Source organism: Chiroxiphia lanceolata, chromosome W (assembly GCF_009829145.1).
Source record: "Chiroxiphia lanceolata isolate bChiLan1 chromosome W, bChiLan1.pri, whole genome shotgun sequence".
Taxonomy (NCBI): Eukaryota; Metazoa; Chordata; class Aves; order Passeriformes; family Pipridae; genus Chiroxiphia; species Chiroxiphia lanceolata.
In genome coordinates this window covers 1,886,174-1,904,325 of record NC_045670.1, presented here as the reverse complement: position 1 = coordinate 1,904,325, position 18,152 = coordinate 1,886,174, and the positions used below count along the sequence as shown (strand labels likewise).

Genomic DNA, 18,152 nt, shown 5'->3' with positions numbered 1-18,152 from the left:
CTCAGTTTCTCTGTCAGTAAAATGGGCATAATTGTACTTATCTACTTCCCAGAAGAGTTGTGAGGCTTAATTACTGTTTGCAAAAGTGTTTTGACATTTTTCATAAACGGTGCCAAGTGCGTGCAAACACTATAACCATTCTTTTTTCACTTCAAAATGTACTGAATATTGAGGGGTGCTGGTGGTTATAGAAATTCAGTGAGCGTATGTGAGTAAGTTTGGACCTGGCTTCCCGCCAAGTCCCCAAGACCCAGCGAAAAAAACCTTACTTCCCAGGGAGGAAAAAAAAACCCAAATAGCAGAGCTATAGCAAAAATATATATTTTACATATATCACAGTTATATCCAGTGAGAATACTATGTACATATAAACAAAGGAACCCCAAACACCCCCCTCGAAAAGGGAAGGGGAAAAAGGGAAAAGGGACAAAAAGAAAAAAACCAAGACAAATATGCACAATCAAAACCCGGGAACTAGCAAAATAAAGAACTAGCAAAATGAAATCTCAATACTTCCCTTGAGAAAACAGAATCAGGCCACGCCACCAGACCGCTTCCTGGATTGGAAAGAGAAACAACAGGCCTGACCAGACCTCACTCCCACACAAGCAGAGCCAGTCGCGGGGAACCTGTTGCCTCCAGACCTCGCCGGAAGAGAAGAGAACCTTGATCTCTCCTCCGCTCATATTTATACCTCTGTTTACGTAAAGGCATAGAGTGGAATACTTCCTTGGTTACCAGGAAGGAAGGCCTAAGACTCAAAGCTATTACAGTATGCCTTATTTTGATATTGATACTGTTAACTATGAGTGGCATCAGAAGCTAAATAATCTATTTTTTTCTTGGTAAACCACAACTCAACTGTCTCCTTATAGCATTCAAAGCAGTATCCTCTGTCGTCTTATTTTAATGGCAGGAAAGAAGTTAATAGTAAGTGAGAAAAATCAAATGGAGGAATTAAAAATAACCCTTATATTTTTCCTCATTAAATATAAATGACTTTCTGTTGGATCCAGAACTAATGAATGACACTTTTTCTCTGTTGATTTGATTGTTTTTCCCACGCTGCATTGGCACTTTTAATTAAAACAACTAAATTGGGATCTCTTTGTGAAACTAATTTAGGGGGGGTTTTGTTGTTTTTTAGTCTAAAGATGGATTGATGCAAGTGAAGGGCCTGAAAAAATGCTACAATCTGTGTGTTCTGTCTGAAACCAAAGCATAAGAATGAAGAACCTTAATTTAAAATACTAGAACAAAAGTTCTCATTCTCTCTCTCTTCATCTTTCTCCATCTCTTTTCTGTCCCTGCCTAATTCCTTGTCCTGCATGTTATGTGCAGGTGACCTGTCTGCTGCTTCACACTTTGATAGTCACATTGACAAAGGGAGAACTCTGTGGCTGACAACATTTATTTTGGTTTGCTTTGGGGATTTTTAAAACCATTTTAATTGTGAGTGATATTTATATTTTTGTATCATAAGAATGTTTTCTTACAGTATTTGTCATGACAGTTTTTACCAAACAAAATACAGGGACTTTATTTCTATTGGAAACACTATTGCCGCTATGTTTTTCCTTTTTAATGCATTTTTATTTGTATAGAGTGCTTACTAATGTTAAATAAGAAAGAGTATATAACACATTAAAGGCTCATCATAGCTTTTAGCATAAGGAGTTAAAAGAAAAAATATTCAAACTGGGTCTCATCACTTGTCTATTTGGTAGGAGTGGGTTTGTTTCATTTCAGTTACAAAGATAAAATTATGCCATGTAATTTATTTATGTTAAAATTTATTTTTGTAGTGTACATAGAAGTCAATTAGCCATTTGACGGAAGTATATTTTTAAAGAGTTTATACACAACGATGATAGCATTATGTTTTAGAACACTGCGGAAATGTGATTATGGTGTACACTTTTCCTTGAAAACCCCATGACAGAAAAGAACAATGACAGAAATGCTAACATGAACATATTATAACTTATTGGTTATGGATTTTGTTGTTTATAGAATCCTTTTTTTTATATACTGGTCAACTATGCAGATACAATCATGCAATTGTACTGATTGCTATGTGTTGCATTAAGGGTATAGAAATTTGGAAGAAAATAAATCCCCTTGTATTCCAGCTGGTCCTCAGAGATCGGAGGGTGTGGCTGGGCTTAATTTCTCATTATAGCCAATTTCGCACTGTAAATCTGGTTGAGTTTGAAAGAACTTGCACGAGCACAGATGCACTGATAATGCAATTTACCAATCCAGTACTATAGGTCTGATAGCATTCAATAAAGACCTGCACAATCCAGGTTCACGCATAGTATGGTTTATTGAAGCAACAGGAAAGCAGGTTCAGGATTGCCAGTAATAAATGCACTAACTACAGACTGTTAATATGTGTCACGACAAAGTATAGTCACAGAGATCTATTAGCACTATATATATATGTATACAAAAATGAATATTCCCGGGTCTGCTCAAATGCAGTTGGAAGCGCAAAGCTCACCTAAATAATATGTCCCTTCAGGAGAGGAGGAGAGACACAGTCTGCAGACTGATCCCAAGCAGACAGAGGTGTTTTTCCCATTGAGAGAGAAAAAGAGTGTGAATATTCATAAAATTCTGGACTGTGGTTTAGTTATCATTTGTGATCTAGAGTGATTCTCATTTAAACCTTGAAAAGAAATTGTACAAACCCTCTAAATATTAATGCAAGGTTCTTCACCTGGGTCAGGGCAATCCCCAATATTGATACAGACTGATGGATGAATGGATTGACAGCAGATCTGTAGAGAAAGACTTACGGATGGTGGTAGATGAAAAATTAGATATGAACTGGCAATCTGCGCTCGCAGTCCAGAAAGCCAGTCATATCCTGGGCTGCATCAAAAGCAGCATGACCAGCAGGTCGAGGGAGGTGATTCTGCCCCTCGGTTCTCATGAGACCCCACCTGGAGTACTGCATCCAGCTCTGGGGTCCGCAGCACAAGAAAGTCATGGACCTGTTAGAGTGGGTCCAGAAGAGGACCACAAACATGGTCAGAGGGTTGGAACACCTATTCAATGAAGAAAGGTGGAAAGAGTTGGGGTTGTTCAATATGGAAAACAGAAGGCTCCAGGGTCCCCTTATTGTGACCTTTCAATATATAAAGGGGGCTTAAAAGAAAGGTGGAGAGAGACATTTTACCAAGGTCTGCAGTGACAGGATGTGCTGGTTTAAAGGTAAACCAGCAGGGGAAATGAACTCAACTCAAAACAGAGATTATAAATCAGAATAACAATTTAATAAAATAATACAATAAGCGTGATTATACAGACAAACAATTGGTTTTTACCCACAAAACTCAAATGTATAACCCAGCAACCTGGGGCATGAACAGAGTGGTGTTCTTTGGGCCCCCTGAGTCCAAAGTAAAGGGAGAGGGGGAAAACCTGTTGGTGAGAGTGCTGTTGCAGTCTGGTCAAAAGTGGTGATTGCAGTCCGGTCGAGAGTGGTGGTTGCAGTCCAGCTGAGAGTGATGGTCTGCAGTCTGGGTGAGAGTGGTGGTCTGCAGTCTGGTTGAGAGCGGTGATCTGCAGTCTTCCTCTGGATCCCATGAGTGGTTAAAAAAGTCCCAAGACTTCAAGATTATATATCCTCCAGATCAGGAAGGAATATCCAGTACCTCCCTCAGGGCGGGGGGTTCCTCAATGGACGTGAGGACAAAAAACACCCTCCTATCTCTCAGACCTCTTAACACCTAGTTTATAGTCTGAGGATTCAGGCTCTATGGGTAGATGGTGTAAATGGTTCATTGATAACAGTTTCTGGGAAATGGCATGGAGGGCTATAGAATACACAGTTTTGGGTTACACCCATCCAGTGATGAACTGGTCCCAGCAGTCCTAACTAGGACATTATCCACCCCTTATTCTATGCCATCCATGTCATGCCCAAATTAACTCCCTTTAAAAACTATATCCCTTTAAAACTACATACATATATATATATATACACAATGAAACATTACAGACCATTCTCACTCAAAATTAGGTCCCCCTGTGGTACACGTGTCTCCCCATCTTTTTGCATTACCCACCAGGTGAAACCAGGTCCTTGAGCAAAAACAATCCCTCGGATGGGTTTGCCTTTGCTTGAGGTGGGACTAATCCAAACAGTCTTCCCTAACATACCTCTCATATGCACCACAGGGACTTTATCTCCATCTACAATATGCAAAGGTTCTGACTGGGCAGGGTCAGTTCGATTGATGGAGCCTCGGGTGTTGACCAACCAGGTGGCCTTTGTTAAATGCAGTTCCCAGTGTTTGAAAGTCCCCCCTCACAGTGCCTTCAGGGTGGTTTTCAGCAGTCCGTTGCACTGCACTGCTCAACTTTTCCAGCAGCTGGTGCATGGTAGGGGATATGATACACCCATTTAATGCCGTACTCTCTGGCCCAGGTGTCTAAGAGCCCATTCTTGAAATGGGTCCCATTATCAGACTCAATTCTCTCCGGGGTACCGTGTCACCACAGGACTTGTTTTTCAAGGCCCAGAATGGTATTCCGGGCAGTGGCATGAGGCACGGGGTATGTCTCCAGCCATCCAGTACTTCCTTCTACCATGGTCAGTACGTAGCGCTTGTCTTGGCGGGTTTTGGTGAGCGTGATGTAGTCAACTTACCAGGCTTCCCCATACCTGTATTTCAACCACCGTCCACCATACCATAGAGGTTTCACCCGCTTGGCCTGCTCGATGGCAGCACATGTCTCACAGTCATGGATAACCTGTGAGACAATGTCCTTGGTTAAGTCTACCCCTCGGTCACGAACCCATCTGTATGTTGCATCTCTCCCCTGGTGACCGGAGGCATCATGGGCCCATCGAGCCAGAAATAATTCTCCCTTGTACTGTCAATCCAGATCTACCTGAGAGACTTTAATCCTGGCAGCTCGCTCCGCCTGCTCGTTGTTACGATGCTCCTCATTAGCCTGTTTCTTGTGTACATCAGCATCTATGTGACCAACCTTCACACTCAGCTTCTCTACCCGACCAGCAATGTCCTGCCACATCTCTGCCGCCCAGATGGGTTTCCCTTGGCGCTGCCAGTTGGCCTTTTTCCATCGCTCCAGCCATCCCCACAGAGCATTGGTCACCATCCATGAGTCAGTGTAGAGATAGAGTCTTGGCCACTTCTCTCGTTCAACTATATCCAAAGCCAACTGAACGGCTTTAAGCTCTGCAACCTGACTTGACCCACCTTGTCCTTCGGTCGCTACTGCAACTCACCGTGTGGGACTCCATACGGCTGCCTTCCATTTTCGGTTTATCCCTACAATGCGACAGGAACCATCCGTGAAGAGTGCATATCGCCTTTCATCTGCTGGTAGCTTGTCATATGGTGGGGCCTCCTCAGCCCGTGTCACCTGCTCCTCTTCTTCTTCAGAGGATAGTCTGAAACTCTCACCTTTGGGTCAATTGGTGATAATTTCCAGAATCCCAGGGTGATTAGGATTCCCTATCAGGGTTTGCTGTGTGATCAGAGCGTTCCACTTACTCCATGTGGTATCTGTGGTGTGATGTGTAGAAGGAACTCTCCCCCTGAACATCCAGCCCAGCACTGGTAGTTGGAGTGCCAGGAGGAGCTGCGCTTCAGTGCCGATCACTTCTGAGGCAGCTCGAACTCCTTCATAAGCAGTCAGGATCTCTTTCTCAGCTGGGGTATAGTTGGCTTCAGATCCTTTGTATCCCTGACTCCAGAATCCCAGCGATCGTCCTCGGGTCTCCCCAGGCACTTTCTGCCAGAGGCTCCAGGAAGGGTCATTCTTCCCGGTTGCGGTGTAGAGCACGTTCTTCACGTCCTGTCCTGTCCTTACTGACCCAAGGGCTACTGCATGGGCAATCTCCTGTTTAATTTGTTCAAAGACTTGTTGTTGTTCAGGGCCCCACTGGAAATCATTTTTCTTCCATGTCACAAGGTAGAGAGGGCTTACAATCTGACTGTACTCAGGGATATGCATCCTTCAAAAGCCCGCAGTGCCTAGGAAAGCCTATGTTTCCTTCTTGTTGGTTGGGGGGGACACGGTTGCTATTTTGTTAATCACCTCTGTTGGAATTAGGCGGCATCCATCTTGCCACTTCACTCCTAGGAACTGAATTTCCTGAGCAGGTCCTGTGACCTTACTCCGTTTAATGGCAAAACCAGCTCTTAGGAGAATCTGGATTATCTTCTCTCCTTTCTTGAAGACTTCCCCCTCTGTGTTCCCCCATACAGTGATGTCATCAATGTACTATAGATGTTCTGGAGACTCACCCTTTTCCAGTGCAGTCTGGATCAGTCCATGGCAAATGCTGGGACTGTGTTTCCACCCCTGAGGTAGTCGATTGCAGGTATACTGCACACCCCTCCAAGTGAAAGCAAATTGTGACCTGCACTCCGCTGCCAAAGGAATGGAGAAAAAGGCATTGGCAATGTCAATGGTGGCATACCACTTGGTTGCCTTGGACTCCAGCTCATACTGGAGCTCCAACATGTCCGGCACAGCAGCACTCAGGGGTGGTGTGACTTCATTGAGTCCACGGTAATCCACCGTCAGCCTCCACTCTCCGCTGGACTTACGCACTGGCCATATAGGGTTATTAAAGGGTGAGCGAGTCTTGTTGACCACCCCCTGGGTCTCCAGGTCACGGATCATCTTATGTATAGGAGTCACAGACTCTCAGTAGGTGCAGTATTGCCGACGGTGCACTGTTGCTGTGGCTATCGGTACCAATTGTTCTTCAACCTTCAGCAGTCCCACAGCAGAGGGGTCCTCTGAGAGACCAGGCAAGGTGTTCAACTGTCTAATTTCCTCTGTCTCCACAGTAGCTATGCCAAAAGCCCAACGAAGTCCTTTTGGGTCTTTGAAATACCCACTCCTCAGGTAATCTATGCCAAGGATGCACAGGGCCTCTGGGCCAGTCACGATGGGTTGTCTGTGCCATTCCTTCCCAGTCAGGCTCACTTCAACTTCCAGTACAGTCAGCTGTTGGGATGCCCCTGTCACCCCAGAAATAGGGATTCTGCCCCTACGTATCTTGATGGCATCAAAGTACATTGTGCGCCAGTGTACACTAAGGCCTTATATCTTTGTGGCTCTGATGTGCCAGGCCACTGAATCCACACTGTCCAATAGACCTGATTGTCCCTCTCCTCTACCTGGCTAGAGGCAGGGCATCCCTAGTCCTGGTCATGGTACTCATTGTACTCTTCTTGTAAGTATGACCTGGAGGTCCCTTCAAGAGGATCAGATGTATCATCATTCCTGTACCGTCTGGAGTCTTGCCCACGAGAGACTGGAGCAGCATTTATCCTTGAAGGGTTCCTTGTGGTACTTGTTCCTCTTTTCAGTTCACGTACCCGGGTTGCTAAGGAAGAGGTGGGTTTCCCATCCCACTTCCTCATATCTTCTCCGTGCTCATGGAGGTAAAACCATAGATTGCCACGTGGAGTGTACCCTCTCTCCTTAGCTGGGGGACGCTGGTTCTTGATAGCAGAGACACTTGTTTGTCCTGTCGAGATATGGAAGATCCCTTCCTTAATTTCTTCTCTTAGCTTCTGGTGTCCCTCTTCAATCTTCTCTTCCAGGCTTCAAACATGTTCAGCCAGTTTGGTTTTCACAGATGAGACGTGGGCTCGTAATGGGGCGGTGACAGTGTCTTCATAAATCCTGAGTTTACTAACCAATGCACCCACCTTGTCCTCTCCCTCCCTCCATTGCAGCGTTGCTAAGTAGCGGGAATACATTTCTGGTCAGAGTCGTGCAAACTTTAGCCACATCTGGGATGTGCACTGTACACCATCTGGACTTTTAGGGAATCTTTCATCCTCTGAAAAGATTATCTCCAGTACAGCTAATTCTCTTAAGCACCGGATACCTTGTTCCATCATGTTCCACTGTCCTTGCTGTACGTGGAGGTTCTCCTTACAAAGGTATCTCTCCCTCACACTGGACAACAGTCGCCGCCAGAGGCTGAGAGTTTCCTGCCTCTTTCCAATCCCCTGATCAATGACTACATCTCGAGACAGGGATCTCAGTTGTCTTACTTCACTCCCATCTAGAATTGTATCGTTAGCTGTGGCATCTCAGATTTGGAGCAGTCAGGTCAGAATGGACTCATTCGCCTGTCGTGTGAACTCTCTCGGGAGCTCACGTAGTTCACCCAGGGATAGAGACCGAGTGATTATTTCTGGCTCTGTCTCCTCCGGTGGATGGGAAGGTCCTGCCTCTTCGTCATCATTTGCTATACGAACTGATTTAGTCTTTGATTTCCTTTTCTGGACAGGGGCGACTGCTATTGGTTTTGGTTGTTCTTCTGGCTCTTTGATGGTTTGTGTAGACACGGTGCCGGTTGATTCATTTCTTTCTCCCTCTGACTCAGCTGTGGTTTGGGTGGACGTGGTGCCTGTGGATTTGCTCCTTCTCTCCTCCCCCTGACAGTGCTGTACCATGTCAAGTAGTGTCCGGTAGGCAGTGACCAGGGTCCAGCAGGTTGCTGTGAGCTGGCCATCTCTGGAGCTGCCAGAGCATTTTTCCTTCACCAGTCTTATCACGCTTACAGGATCCTGCAGTTGTTCAGGGGTGAATTTCCAGATCATTGGAGGAGAAAGCTTCTCCAAATACTGGTTGATGTCCTCCCACTTCCCATGCCACTCAGAATTATGCACTCCCAGGGCAGGTGTCCAAACAACCTCCCTAGAAGGCTCTGTTCTGACCCTAAACATGGTGTAGACAGTACAGAGCAGACAAAGCAACACTAACAATAACATTATGCTGTCTTTAACATCAAAAGGGAACTCAGTATTTTCAAAGACTGTTGTAGCAGGTCTGAAGGGGAAGAAGGAGGTGAGAGGCTGGAAACAACCATTCCCTTCTGTTCCCCCAAAGGGTTGGGTGCGATTTTTAATGAGGCCCCAGAGGTAGCAACCCAAACCAGGACAGGCAAACAAGACTGAATACACATTTACAATGAAACTCATTGCTTCTGATGTTATGATGACATAAACATAGTATACTAATAAAGCAATTTGGATCCCTCTCCCTGGTCTTAAAGAGAGCATCAAAACAGGCAAATAGTTCCCCATCTGTGGAAATATGAACAGGCTCAGATACAACATCCATGTGAATGCATCAAACAACATGGTGATCAGGGAGTTTCTGTATCCAAATAGACAAATGCTTAAAATGAAATTGTGATTCTGACTTCTCTCTCTACCCCATGCTGGGCACCAAAAATGTACTGGTTTAAAGGTAAACCAACATAGGAAATGAACTCAACTCAAAACAGAGATTATAAATCAGAATAACAATTTAATAAAATAATACAATAAGTATGATTATACAGACAAACAATTGGTTTTTACTCACAAAACCCAAATGTATAACCCAGTACCCTGGGGCATGAACAGAGTGGTGTTCTTTGGGCCCCCTGAGTCCAAAGCAAAGGGAGAGGGGGAAAACCTGTTGGTGAGAGTGCTGTTGCAGTCTGGTCAAAAGTGGTGATTGCAGTCCAGTCGAGAGTGGTGGTTGCAGTCCAGTCGAGAGTGATGGTCTGCAGTCTGGGTGAGAGTGGTGGTCTGCAGTCTGGTTGAGAGCGGTGATCTGCAGTCTTCCTCTGGATCCCATGAGTGGTTAAAAAAGTCCCAAGACTCCAAGATTATATATCCTCCAGATCAGGAAGGAATATCCAGTACCTCCCTCAGGGCGGGGGATTCCTCAATGGGCGTGAGGACAAAAAACACCCTCCTATCTCTCAGACCTCTTAACACCTAGTTTATAGTCTGAGGATTCAGGCTCTATGGGTAGATGGTGTAAATGGTTCATTGATAACAGTTTCTGGGAAATGGCATGGAGGGCTATAGAATACACAGTTTTGGGTTACACCCATCCAGTGATGAACTGGTCCCAGCAGTCCTAACTAGGACACAGGACCAGGGGCAACCATTTTAAACTGAAAGAGGGTAGATCTGGATTTTATATAAGGAAAAATGTTTTACGATGAGGGTGACGAGACACTAGAAAAGGTGGCTTAGAGAAGTTGTGGATGCCCCATCATTGGAAGTTTTCAAGGTCAGGTTCGAATGGGCTTTTAGCAACCTAATCTGCCCATGGCAGGGGATTTGGACTTGATGATCTTTAAAGGGTTTTTTTAGCATAACTTGCTTAGCACTAGTAACTAAATTTGCTGAAGCCTCAGGCTGCAAACCAAGATACCCGAACTTTTACCTAGTTTAGTAAAAGGAGGCCGCAGAGCCAGTTCACCAATGAAAGATAAGGAAGCAAGGAAGGCCACTATCCCTGTCAGCAGAAGCTGCATTGTCACAGATAAGAGAAGAAATGGCCTGCCTAGAGACAACTAAGAGAACCAATGAAGAACAAGAAGACCCCAGACCTAAATATTATTATTGGACAAAACTATGATGTGAGGGCTGAGAAATGGAGATTGTAAGGGTATAATTGCCCAGGTATTTCTTTGTTTAGGGTCCCTCTGTGGAGGCACCCAGTTCAAACTGTTTCTACCACTGTACCACTCAAATAAATTACCTTTCCGTATTTAAAGCCTGAGACTGTTACGGGATACCTAGGGTAGAGAAGTATTAACAGTTTGGAGACCCAGATGGGAACCTAAGCCACCACTGTTGTATCCTCTTGTCTTCAAACATCCAACTGCCAGCAGCAGGTGATTTCACCTGGCATCTTTTGAGTGGGAGGCATTAAAGGGTAAGTGTTAAAACTCCTTGAGTAGATTTGGTGGAAATACCGTAGTGGTTTCAAGTCCCACTCAGCACTAGGGTGTGTTCGGGTCCATCTCCTGCTTTGTTCCAAATATTTGGCCATCACCAGTGTGCTAGGATCCCCTTTAATCCCTCAGCTCCTTTTCACTGTCACCAGATCCTCTCAGTAGTCTACCCATCCTCCTATTGAGTAAAAGTTCTATTAAAGTCCCATCCAACATCTCTCCATCTCTCACCCCATTTTCCAGCCCCCTCCTTTCATTTCTTTTTTGATTGTTATGATACTAATATACTAAAGATTATAGTAGACTCCAAACATCTTTTTCTTGAGATTATATTGACCAGACTCACCCATTCTTACTTTTTAGTGCAATAAGATTCAAATCCATGAAGACACTGATATTCTTAAAATAACATTCGTCTGAAAAATGGATTACAATAGTCTTATAGGAAAATGATTTATCCTGGGTGTGTGAAGAGACTTTTCCATATGTAATGTTGAGAGTTCTGAGATATAACACTACTAAGAATGGGTAAATTGAAAATGTTTTATAACATGGGTAGGTTTTCATTTGTAATATATAAATATTTAAATTCTGAAATTCCCTAATATCTAAGAAAATATCTAATAACTCCAACTTAGTATCAAAATTGTTTAATTGGCAGAAAATAAAAATCAGACCTTTGTCTAAACTTATCCTTAACATTGCATAGATCACCACTTCCACTGTTAAATGTGAACACAGAAAAAGAGCCCGTTACTCCATCCAGTCTTGGTCACCAAATAAAGCAGGATGAGTTTTGCATAACGAGCATCCACAACTGCTCCCTTGCAAAAAACCTGTCATTTCTCTGCATTTCTATACATCAGGTTGACTAAGTTGGATGATTAGGTGCACTATAGATTTGAACACCTAACTTTGAAACTCTTGGAAATGTTTATATAAAACATTCAAACATTTTTCGTCTCTGCTTCTCATTACATCAGACAACTCTTTCCCTACAGATTGCACATTTGAGCCCAATATTAATAGATATGGGTTTTGAAAAGAAGGTGATTTTTCCCATGAAGAATTGAAATCATTCAAATTTTAGTGTTCCAGAGAGATTAAATGACATTATATCCTTTTGAATATCTCCCTTTGAAGGTTTCTTTACCACAAGATACAGAATCTACACACAAGAGGGAATAAAAAAACTACTTAGGACTGTGTCAACAACAGTGAGGTTGCAGATGATGAGCGAGAGAGTGTGGCCTAAAATAATGAATATTAAGAGCTCTGCTTTGTCTATGTGTAGTGGGTTGGCTTTTGGATTTTTTAGACCTTCCTTTGCAATGGGGTCAGAAATCTAAGGAAGTATTCCATATCATCCTTTAGCGTAACATAACATACAAATAAGGCGGAGATAAGAGACCTTGCTCTCTTCTCTTCTGGCGAGGTTTGGGAACAGTAGGTCCCTACGTTGCTCTTGCTTATCTGGAGCTGAGGCCTGCAGCAACTGCTGTTGTCTGCCACGCGTGAGGGGAGAGTGCTGGGCCGGGTCTGGCTGTCCTACTTTTCTCAAGGGAAGTAGTGAGATTTTACTAGTTCTTTATTTTACTGGTTACCAGGTTTTTTGATTGTACATATTTGTTTTGTTTTCTTCTTTTTTGTCCCTTTTTGTCCCTTTTTCCCATTTTCCTTTCCCCTCTTCCCCTTCTTGGGAGTTGTACATAATATCCTTATTGTATATAACTGTAATATATGTAAAAATACACATATATTTTGGTATAATTCGATTGGTTTCAATTTCTCTCAGTTTCTATAGGTTTTTTCCCCTTTACCTAAAGGGGGAGGGAGGGGAAGGGCTTTCGCTGAGTTTTGCAGACTTGGTGAGAAGCCAACTCTAACTTGCTCACTATATATTTGTATGTCTCACACAACCAGAAACCACATTTACCCATGATCTTAATCACAGTCTTCAAAAAGCATTGTTAATATTAAAATACTGTTATGTGTTCCCTCTTATCTTCTAGGAGACTGACTCAACAGTTAGGAACAATTTCTTCAGATAAGATGTACTCTACCATGACAATCCAAATGGCACACAAAACTTTGTGCAAGGTTTATGACTGATACTCTTCTGAAAATCATGTCACTGACTTAGGAGTTAAAGTAAAGATTTGGAATCATAACAGTTACCATTTTATTTTAAAATACTATGAAAATGCTTTCTAGTTTTACATACCAAAGCAATATGAACAGTGAATTCCACACCAATGCCAACAGAAGCAACCAGGATAACCACAGACACTGCACTCAGCTTTATTCCAATTAGACCCATCATGCCAAACAGCTCCACAGTCATCAAAGCCAACACCACCACCTAAATGATTTCAAACAGCCGTTAGTAACTTCTCATACTCTAGACAAATGAAGAAGAAGGATATTACAAAACAACATGGGGACTACAAAATATATCACTCAGATCAGTCCTTCTCTTATCCCCAAAGACAAACCATTTTTCTTTGTTTCATTGTGCTCAATAGCAATGACCCTCTAAAGAGTCGGTTTAAATTATTATCCCAAAAACCAATTAAGAGATCAAACATCACTTTTCTACTGGCAACAATTTATCAATGCGATTTGAAAAGTAATTTTTTTCTTCCTTCTCATAGATACTCACTGGAACATAAATTTTCTCTTTTTCACCTCTTTCTCTGAAAATCCTTCCAGAAAAACTAACTTTCAAATAACTGCATTGGAATTCTTTTTGTAGTACTCCAAATGTAAGTGAGGATAACTCCAGAATAGGTTTAAAGGTCAGAAGAAGGTGAATGTCATAATTAGCTGATGAGTCTCAGGTTACAGAGAGCCTTTGAGCTTTAAAGATACTTGAAGGGATTGATATGGACAATGCAAATAGTTAAATCTAAGGGAAAGTTTTTATTTTTCTTTCATCTACCTTGTAAAAAATAATAAGGGAGGGGAGGAAATCCATGGAATTGACTTCAAAGTTTCTAAAACCAAGCAGGAAAAAGAGACAAACTTATAAAAGCAATGGCAGACTGAAAATAAACCACCTTTCCAAGGGATAAAAGTATGCACTATAATAAATTATTTTATAAGCTAATGAATCAAAAAGGTAACATAAATTGCTTGATTCAGTGCTATGAAAAATATTCTAGACTAAATGTTTACCTTTTAACATACTTACCATATAGCTGTATAATACAAAAACTAGTAACTGTTTTACACTTTTCTAAACCACACAACATTTATAAAACCATACACATAAACCATACAACAGTTTATGGAATTTAAACATAGGAACATCATAATCCAAATTAACTTGAATGTTTACTATGAGGCTTACAGTACCTTGCAGAAAGCATGGAGAAGTATTCTCTTCAACTTATAATAATTTTATAACTCTTTTTCCTCAATAGCCCAGTCACACTCTTTTCTCAGTGTGTTCTGTACAACCTAACCATTTCAGTCTTTCCAGAAAGACTGCATTTGGAAACCAGTGGGCAAATTTACAGGCAAGTTAGTCACAAGCAACTGCCTTGAAAAATAACATTTTCTGATAAAAAGGAGGAAGGAAAAACTAAATAGAAATAACTTTAATAACAGTCCTAATTTTCCTCTGTGTCTTATTTCTCATGTTAATGGACATCTGAACAAGGGTAAAAATTCATGTATCCTAATAACAAAACCTTTAAAGCTGCAAAAAGGTGGACAAAGGACAAAGGTTATTAAGGTGGACAAAGGTTTTGAAGGTTTGTATCTTTACCATGAACTCTACCCCCTCAAGTTGAATAAATATATGATGAATGATGCAATATACATACTCCATTAGAGACCCAGACATAAACAAAACCTTCCTGATTATAGCAAGAGCTATGCTGAAAGGAATTTGACTTCAACAAAGACCTTATAATAAACTTACAATGATGCCAGATGTCCAAGGGTTCAGGAGGAAGAGGGCACACACCAGAAATGTGCAAGCCAAAACCACAGTAATGGATAAGAGGAGCCAGTGACGGAGTCCAATATACTGCTCCCAAAATAGAAATGGATAGCCATTTGGGTAGCTGGCAATCCCCAGGCCAGCATAGTTATTACAGATAGCTCTCACTTTCTTGATAGCTTCCACAAAGTCAGAAGTTTCATGCAATCCATTGAGGTAGAAAGGAAACTGAGCATATTCTATGGGCTCAGCTGCTGGAACTAGGAAAAGGATAGCAATGTTTTAACATGTTTGGGAAGGAGATACACAGACAGCATCATTAACAAGACGCTCTCTATAGCAGAATGCTTAAAGGTGTTGAATTAAAATTTTGCATCTTTGGAATAACTGACACTTAAAAAACTCTAAATACCAGAAATTACTATATTTATGATGAACACAGCCTTTATCAAGTCCCCAAACAATTCTATATAATTTAACAACTACAGATTTCAATATATGTATGTAATCTTCACCAGCTTTTTACTGAATACCTGCCCTAGGGTTTGGATATATTAAAGCACATCTAGCTTGTTACCCAATCACATTTTCAAGAGCACCAGTCCTCCCCCACATGTCCTTTCCCATTCCTCACTGGTGTCCAACTAGCAATCCTCCCAATAAATTGTTGAAGCACAGCAAGGCAAACCAGCATTACTGCTCAGGATGCAAAACAGTGAACAGCACAGAGTGGGAGGGACAAAAGGAGACCACCCACTCACACAGACTTCTCCCCAAAATAGCTCTTGTACCATATTGGTGTTGGTATCTTATACATATGAGCTATCTTGATGAAATTTCCTCCCTATTAAAAAAATAAGGATTAACATGATGTAATGTCTTTGATGAAATTCAGGAATTTCATGCAATCTCCAGGTTTCTCTCGCATACAGAACTATCAGGTAACATTAAAAAGCAATGCTTATTATAAGTTTTTAGAGTTTTGCTAGGAACTGTTATAAAACTCACTTTTCAACATGATAAAACCCTTCAGTTGTGCCACATTACACTAGATTCCACAACTGCATTTGTCTCCTGAGGCTACAGAGTAATCCAATATATTGTTCTGTTTATGCTTCTGAGTCCTATACAGCATCACCCAACTATAGAGTTACTAGGTCTTGAAGGAAGGACTGAGACCACCTATATAAACTATAAGACATTAGGATGAAATGTTACTTACTTCTCAACCTTGTTTCTGGCATATAGTCTGCTTTGTCATGCACCCATTCTGGGTGGGGAGGCCGGATGTTGGCTTGTGAGGCAGCATAGGCCACAGGGTCATTGTTAACCCAGGCTGTCAGATAGATGTAAAAAGCATTTGGATTAATGATTCCATCTGCATCCACCAAGCGTTGTTTAGTCAACTGCAAAATGGAAAGATTAGAAGCCATTCAGAATGAGTTTTGCTTTCAGGGCTCTTGCTGCAAAGCTTATGACAAAAAGCCTAGAGATGTGACACACACATATAGGAGGGGATAAAGACAAACAACATTAACTTTGACTTGAAGTGACTTACCAGAAAATTATTGTTTGAGAATGAAGAAAAATCTAAATAACTACAGCAACAGTGGAAAGTAGTTATTTATAAAATAATATTTATACAGTTTTTATAATACCCACTAAATCAACAGATGGTTCTAGAACAAATTGAATCAATTAAATCTGAATTCCAAAAAGCTGCCTGTAACTGAGGGTGAAAACCAACAGAACTGGAAAAATGTATTTTAAAGCAAGGGGAAAAAAAACTTGGCAAGAGTCCCTATACATGCCTGTGTGCAGTTAACCTCTGTTGTTAACATTGAAGAAAATACCACACAGTAAATAGAAAGATATAAAAATAAAACAACATCTGTATAAACTTTTCTAACACTTGTCTCCCATGATCTATGCATTTCAGAAAATGTCCAGTGCCAAAAAACCCAGACAAGTGCAATGTGTTATTTGGGTCACTGTTGGCAAATGTATCCGTGGGGTAAAAAGCAGTGGTATGCTTCTCGGGTTCTTCAACCAAATACTGCACAGTTAGAGCTCTGACAGAGGACTCTGTGGATTCAAAGTATTACTGTGGGGTTTCTTTGTTTACTTTGTTTATTTAAAATTCTGGTTTGGTTCCAGTTTCAGGTCCTTTTAATGAAATGGCGAACAGCAGTGACAGTAGTTAAAAAAAAAGTCAACCTCCCACACACACACACTTCACAACTAGATTCCAAGGACCTGGATTCAATTAATCCACAGGATATGCAATAGCTGTATGTCTTCAAGTTGTCTTTGGAATTGTATAGTACAATACTCAGCCCTTGTGGGTGCACCACACTTTTCTCCCTCCCAGGCACAGGAAATTGTATCAACAGCTGTAGTCTAATCACATTTGTTCCACAGTGTATGTGGTACACACTGCTAAACAGAATCTCATTAAAGGTTTTCCCTTTGGCTCCCTATCTTTGCTAAATTCATAGCCGAAGTATCATTCAAACCTGACAGCATGCTGCATGCTGCCATATAGCAATGTGTTTTACACACCATAGTAACTGAACAGTGTAATCCGTAAATCTGTCACCTTTAACGTCAGCAAAAAATGAAAATAAGCAGATCTGATGAGAAACTCACTAGAGAGGCTATTTTCTGCCTGAAAGCACAGAGAGTCAATGATGATTCTAGGAGAGGAGAAGCTAGGTTCCTGCACAATTTTTTCTTAAGAGGATTAAAATAAAATTTTGGCATAAGGAGTCAAACCCAGCATATTTCACCTACCTATGCAATACTAAAAAGCAGCAAAAGCAGTCATATGCTGTGATAACCGTGTGAAAGAAGTTCAGATGTATTTTATTTAGGCAGTTCAACCAACTGCCATTCTCAGTTCTACTACAGTATATCTATATTTAGTAATGACAATACAGCATAGAGTTATCTCAGTTCCCTTCCATTACCTATCATTTGTAAACATCTTTCTTTAAAATGTATGTTTTGAATAAATTATTAGGAACTAACCAAATAATTGCAAAATCTAGATTCAAAGTCACAGCAAAAGGCTGAGCAAAGGTCATCCCTATAAACAAATCTGATTCAAATCAAGAACAATGCCACTTGGAGCAACAAGACTAACATTGGCTGTATTTCTGGCATAGGACCAGTCTCCACCTACCTAAGGATGCAGAGTAGCATTTTCCACACCAAATGCAGAGGAAACTGCATATATGTGAGTGTGTATGAGACAGGAACAGCATTTAATGCATGCCAGTCAATAATCACCAACAACAGGCATTCCTGGTATTGATTTTAAATACTTCTCAACACAGGCCAGACTCTGCAGCTAACATGTAGCTCAAGCAAAGTCAGTGAGGCTACACAATTAGGTACAACTCAGAAATTTCAGTTCATCAAGATGAAAAAAGGAGTTATGGC

At 41.5% G+C, this 18,152-nt stretch overlaps 1 protein-coding gene across 1 annotated transcript in view; it reads right to left on the bottom strand.

Moving 5' to 3' along the window:
• Positions 1-18,152, bottom strand: part of LOC116780083 (protein patched homolog 1-like) — a 151,401-nt gene that overhangs the window by 19,509 nt on the left and 113,740 nt on the right. The window contains exons 17-19 of the mRNA XM_032674566.1: positions 15,931-16,114; positions 14,688-14,968; positions 12,984-13,121 (exon numbers count right to left, since the gene is read on the bottom strand). Coding sequence (XP_032530457.1) covers positions 12,984-13,121; positions 14,688-14,968; positions 15,931-16,114 — 603 coding nt within the window. The remainder of the gene's footprint in view (positions 1-12,983; positions 13,122-14,687; positions 14,969-15,930; positions 16,115-18,152) is intronic.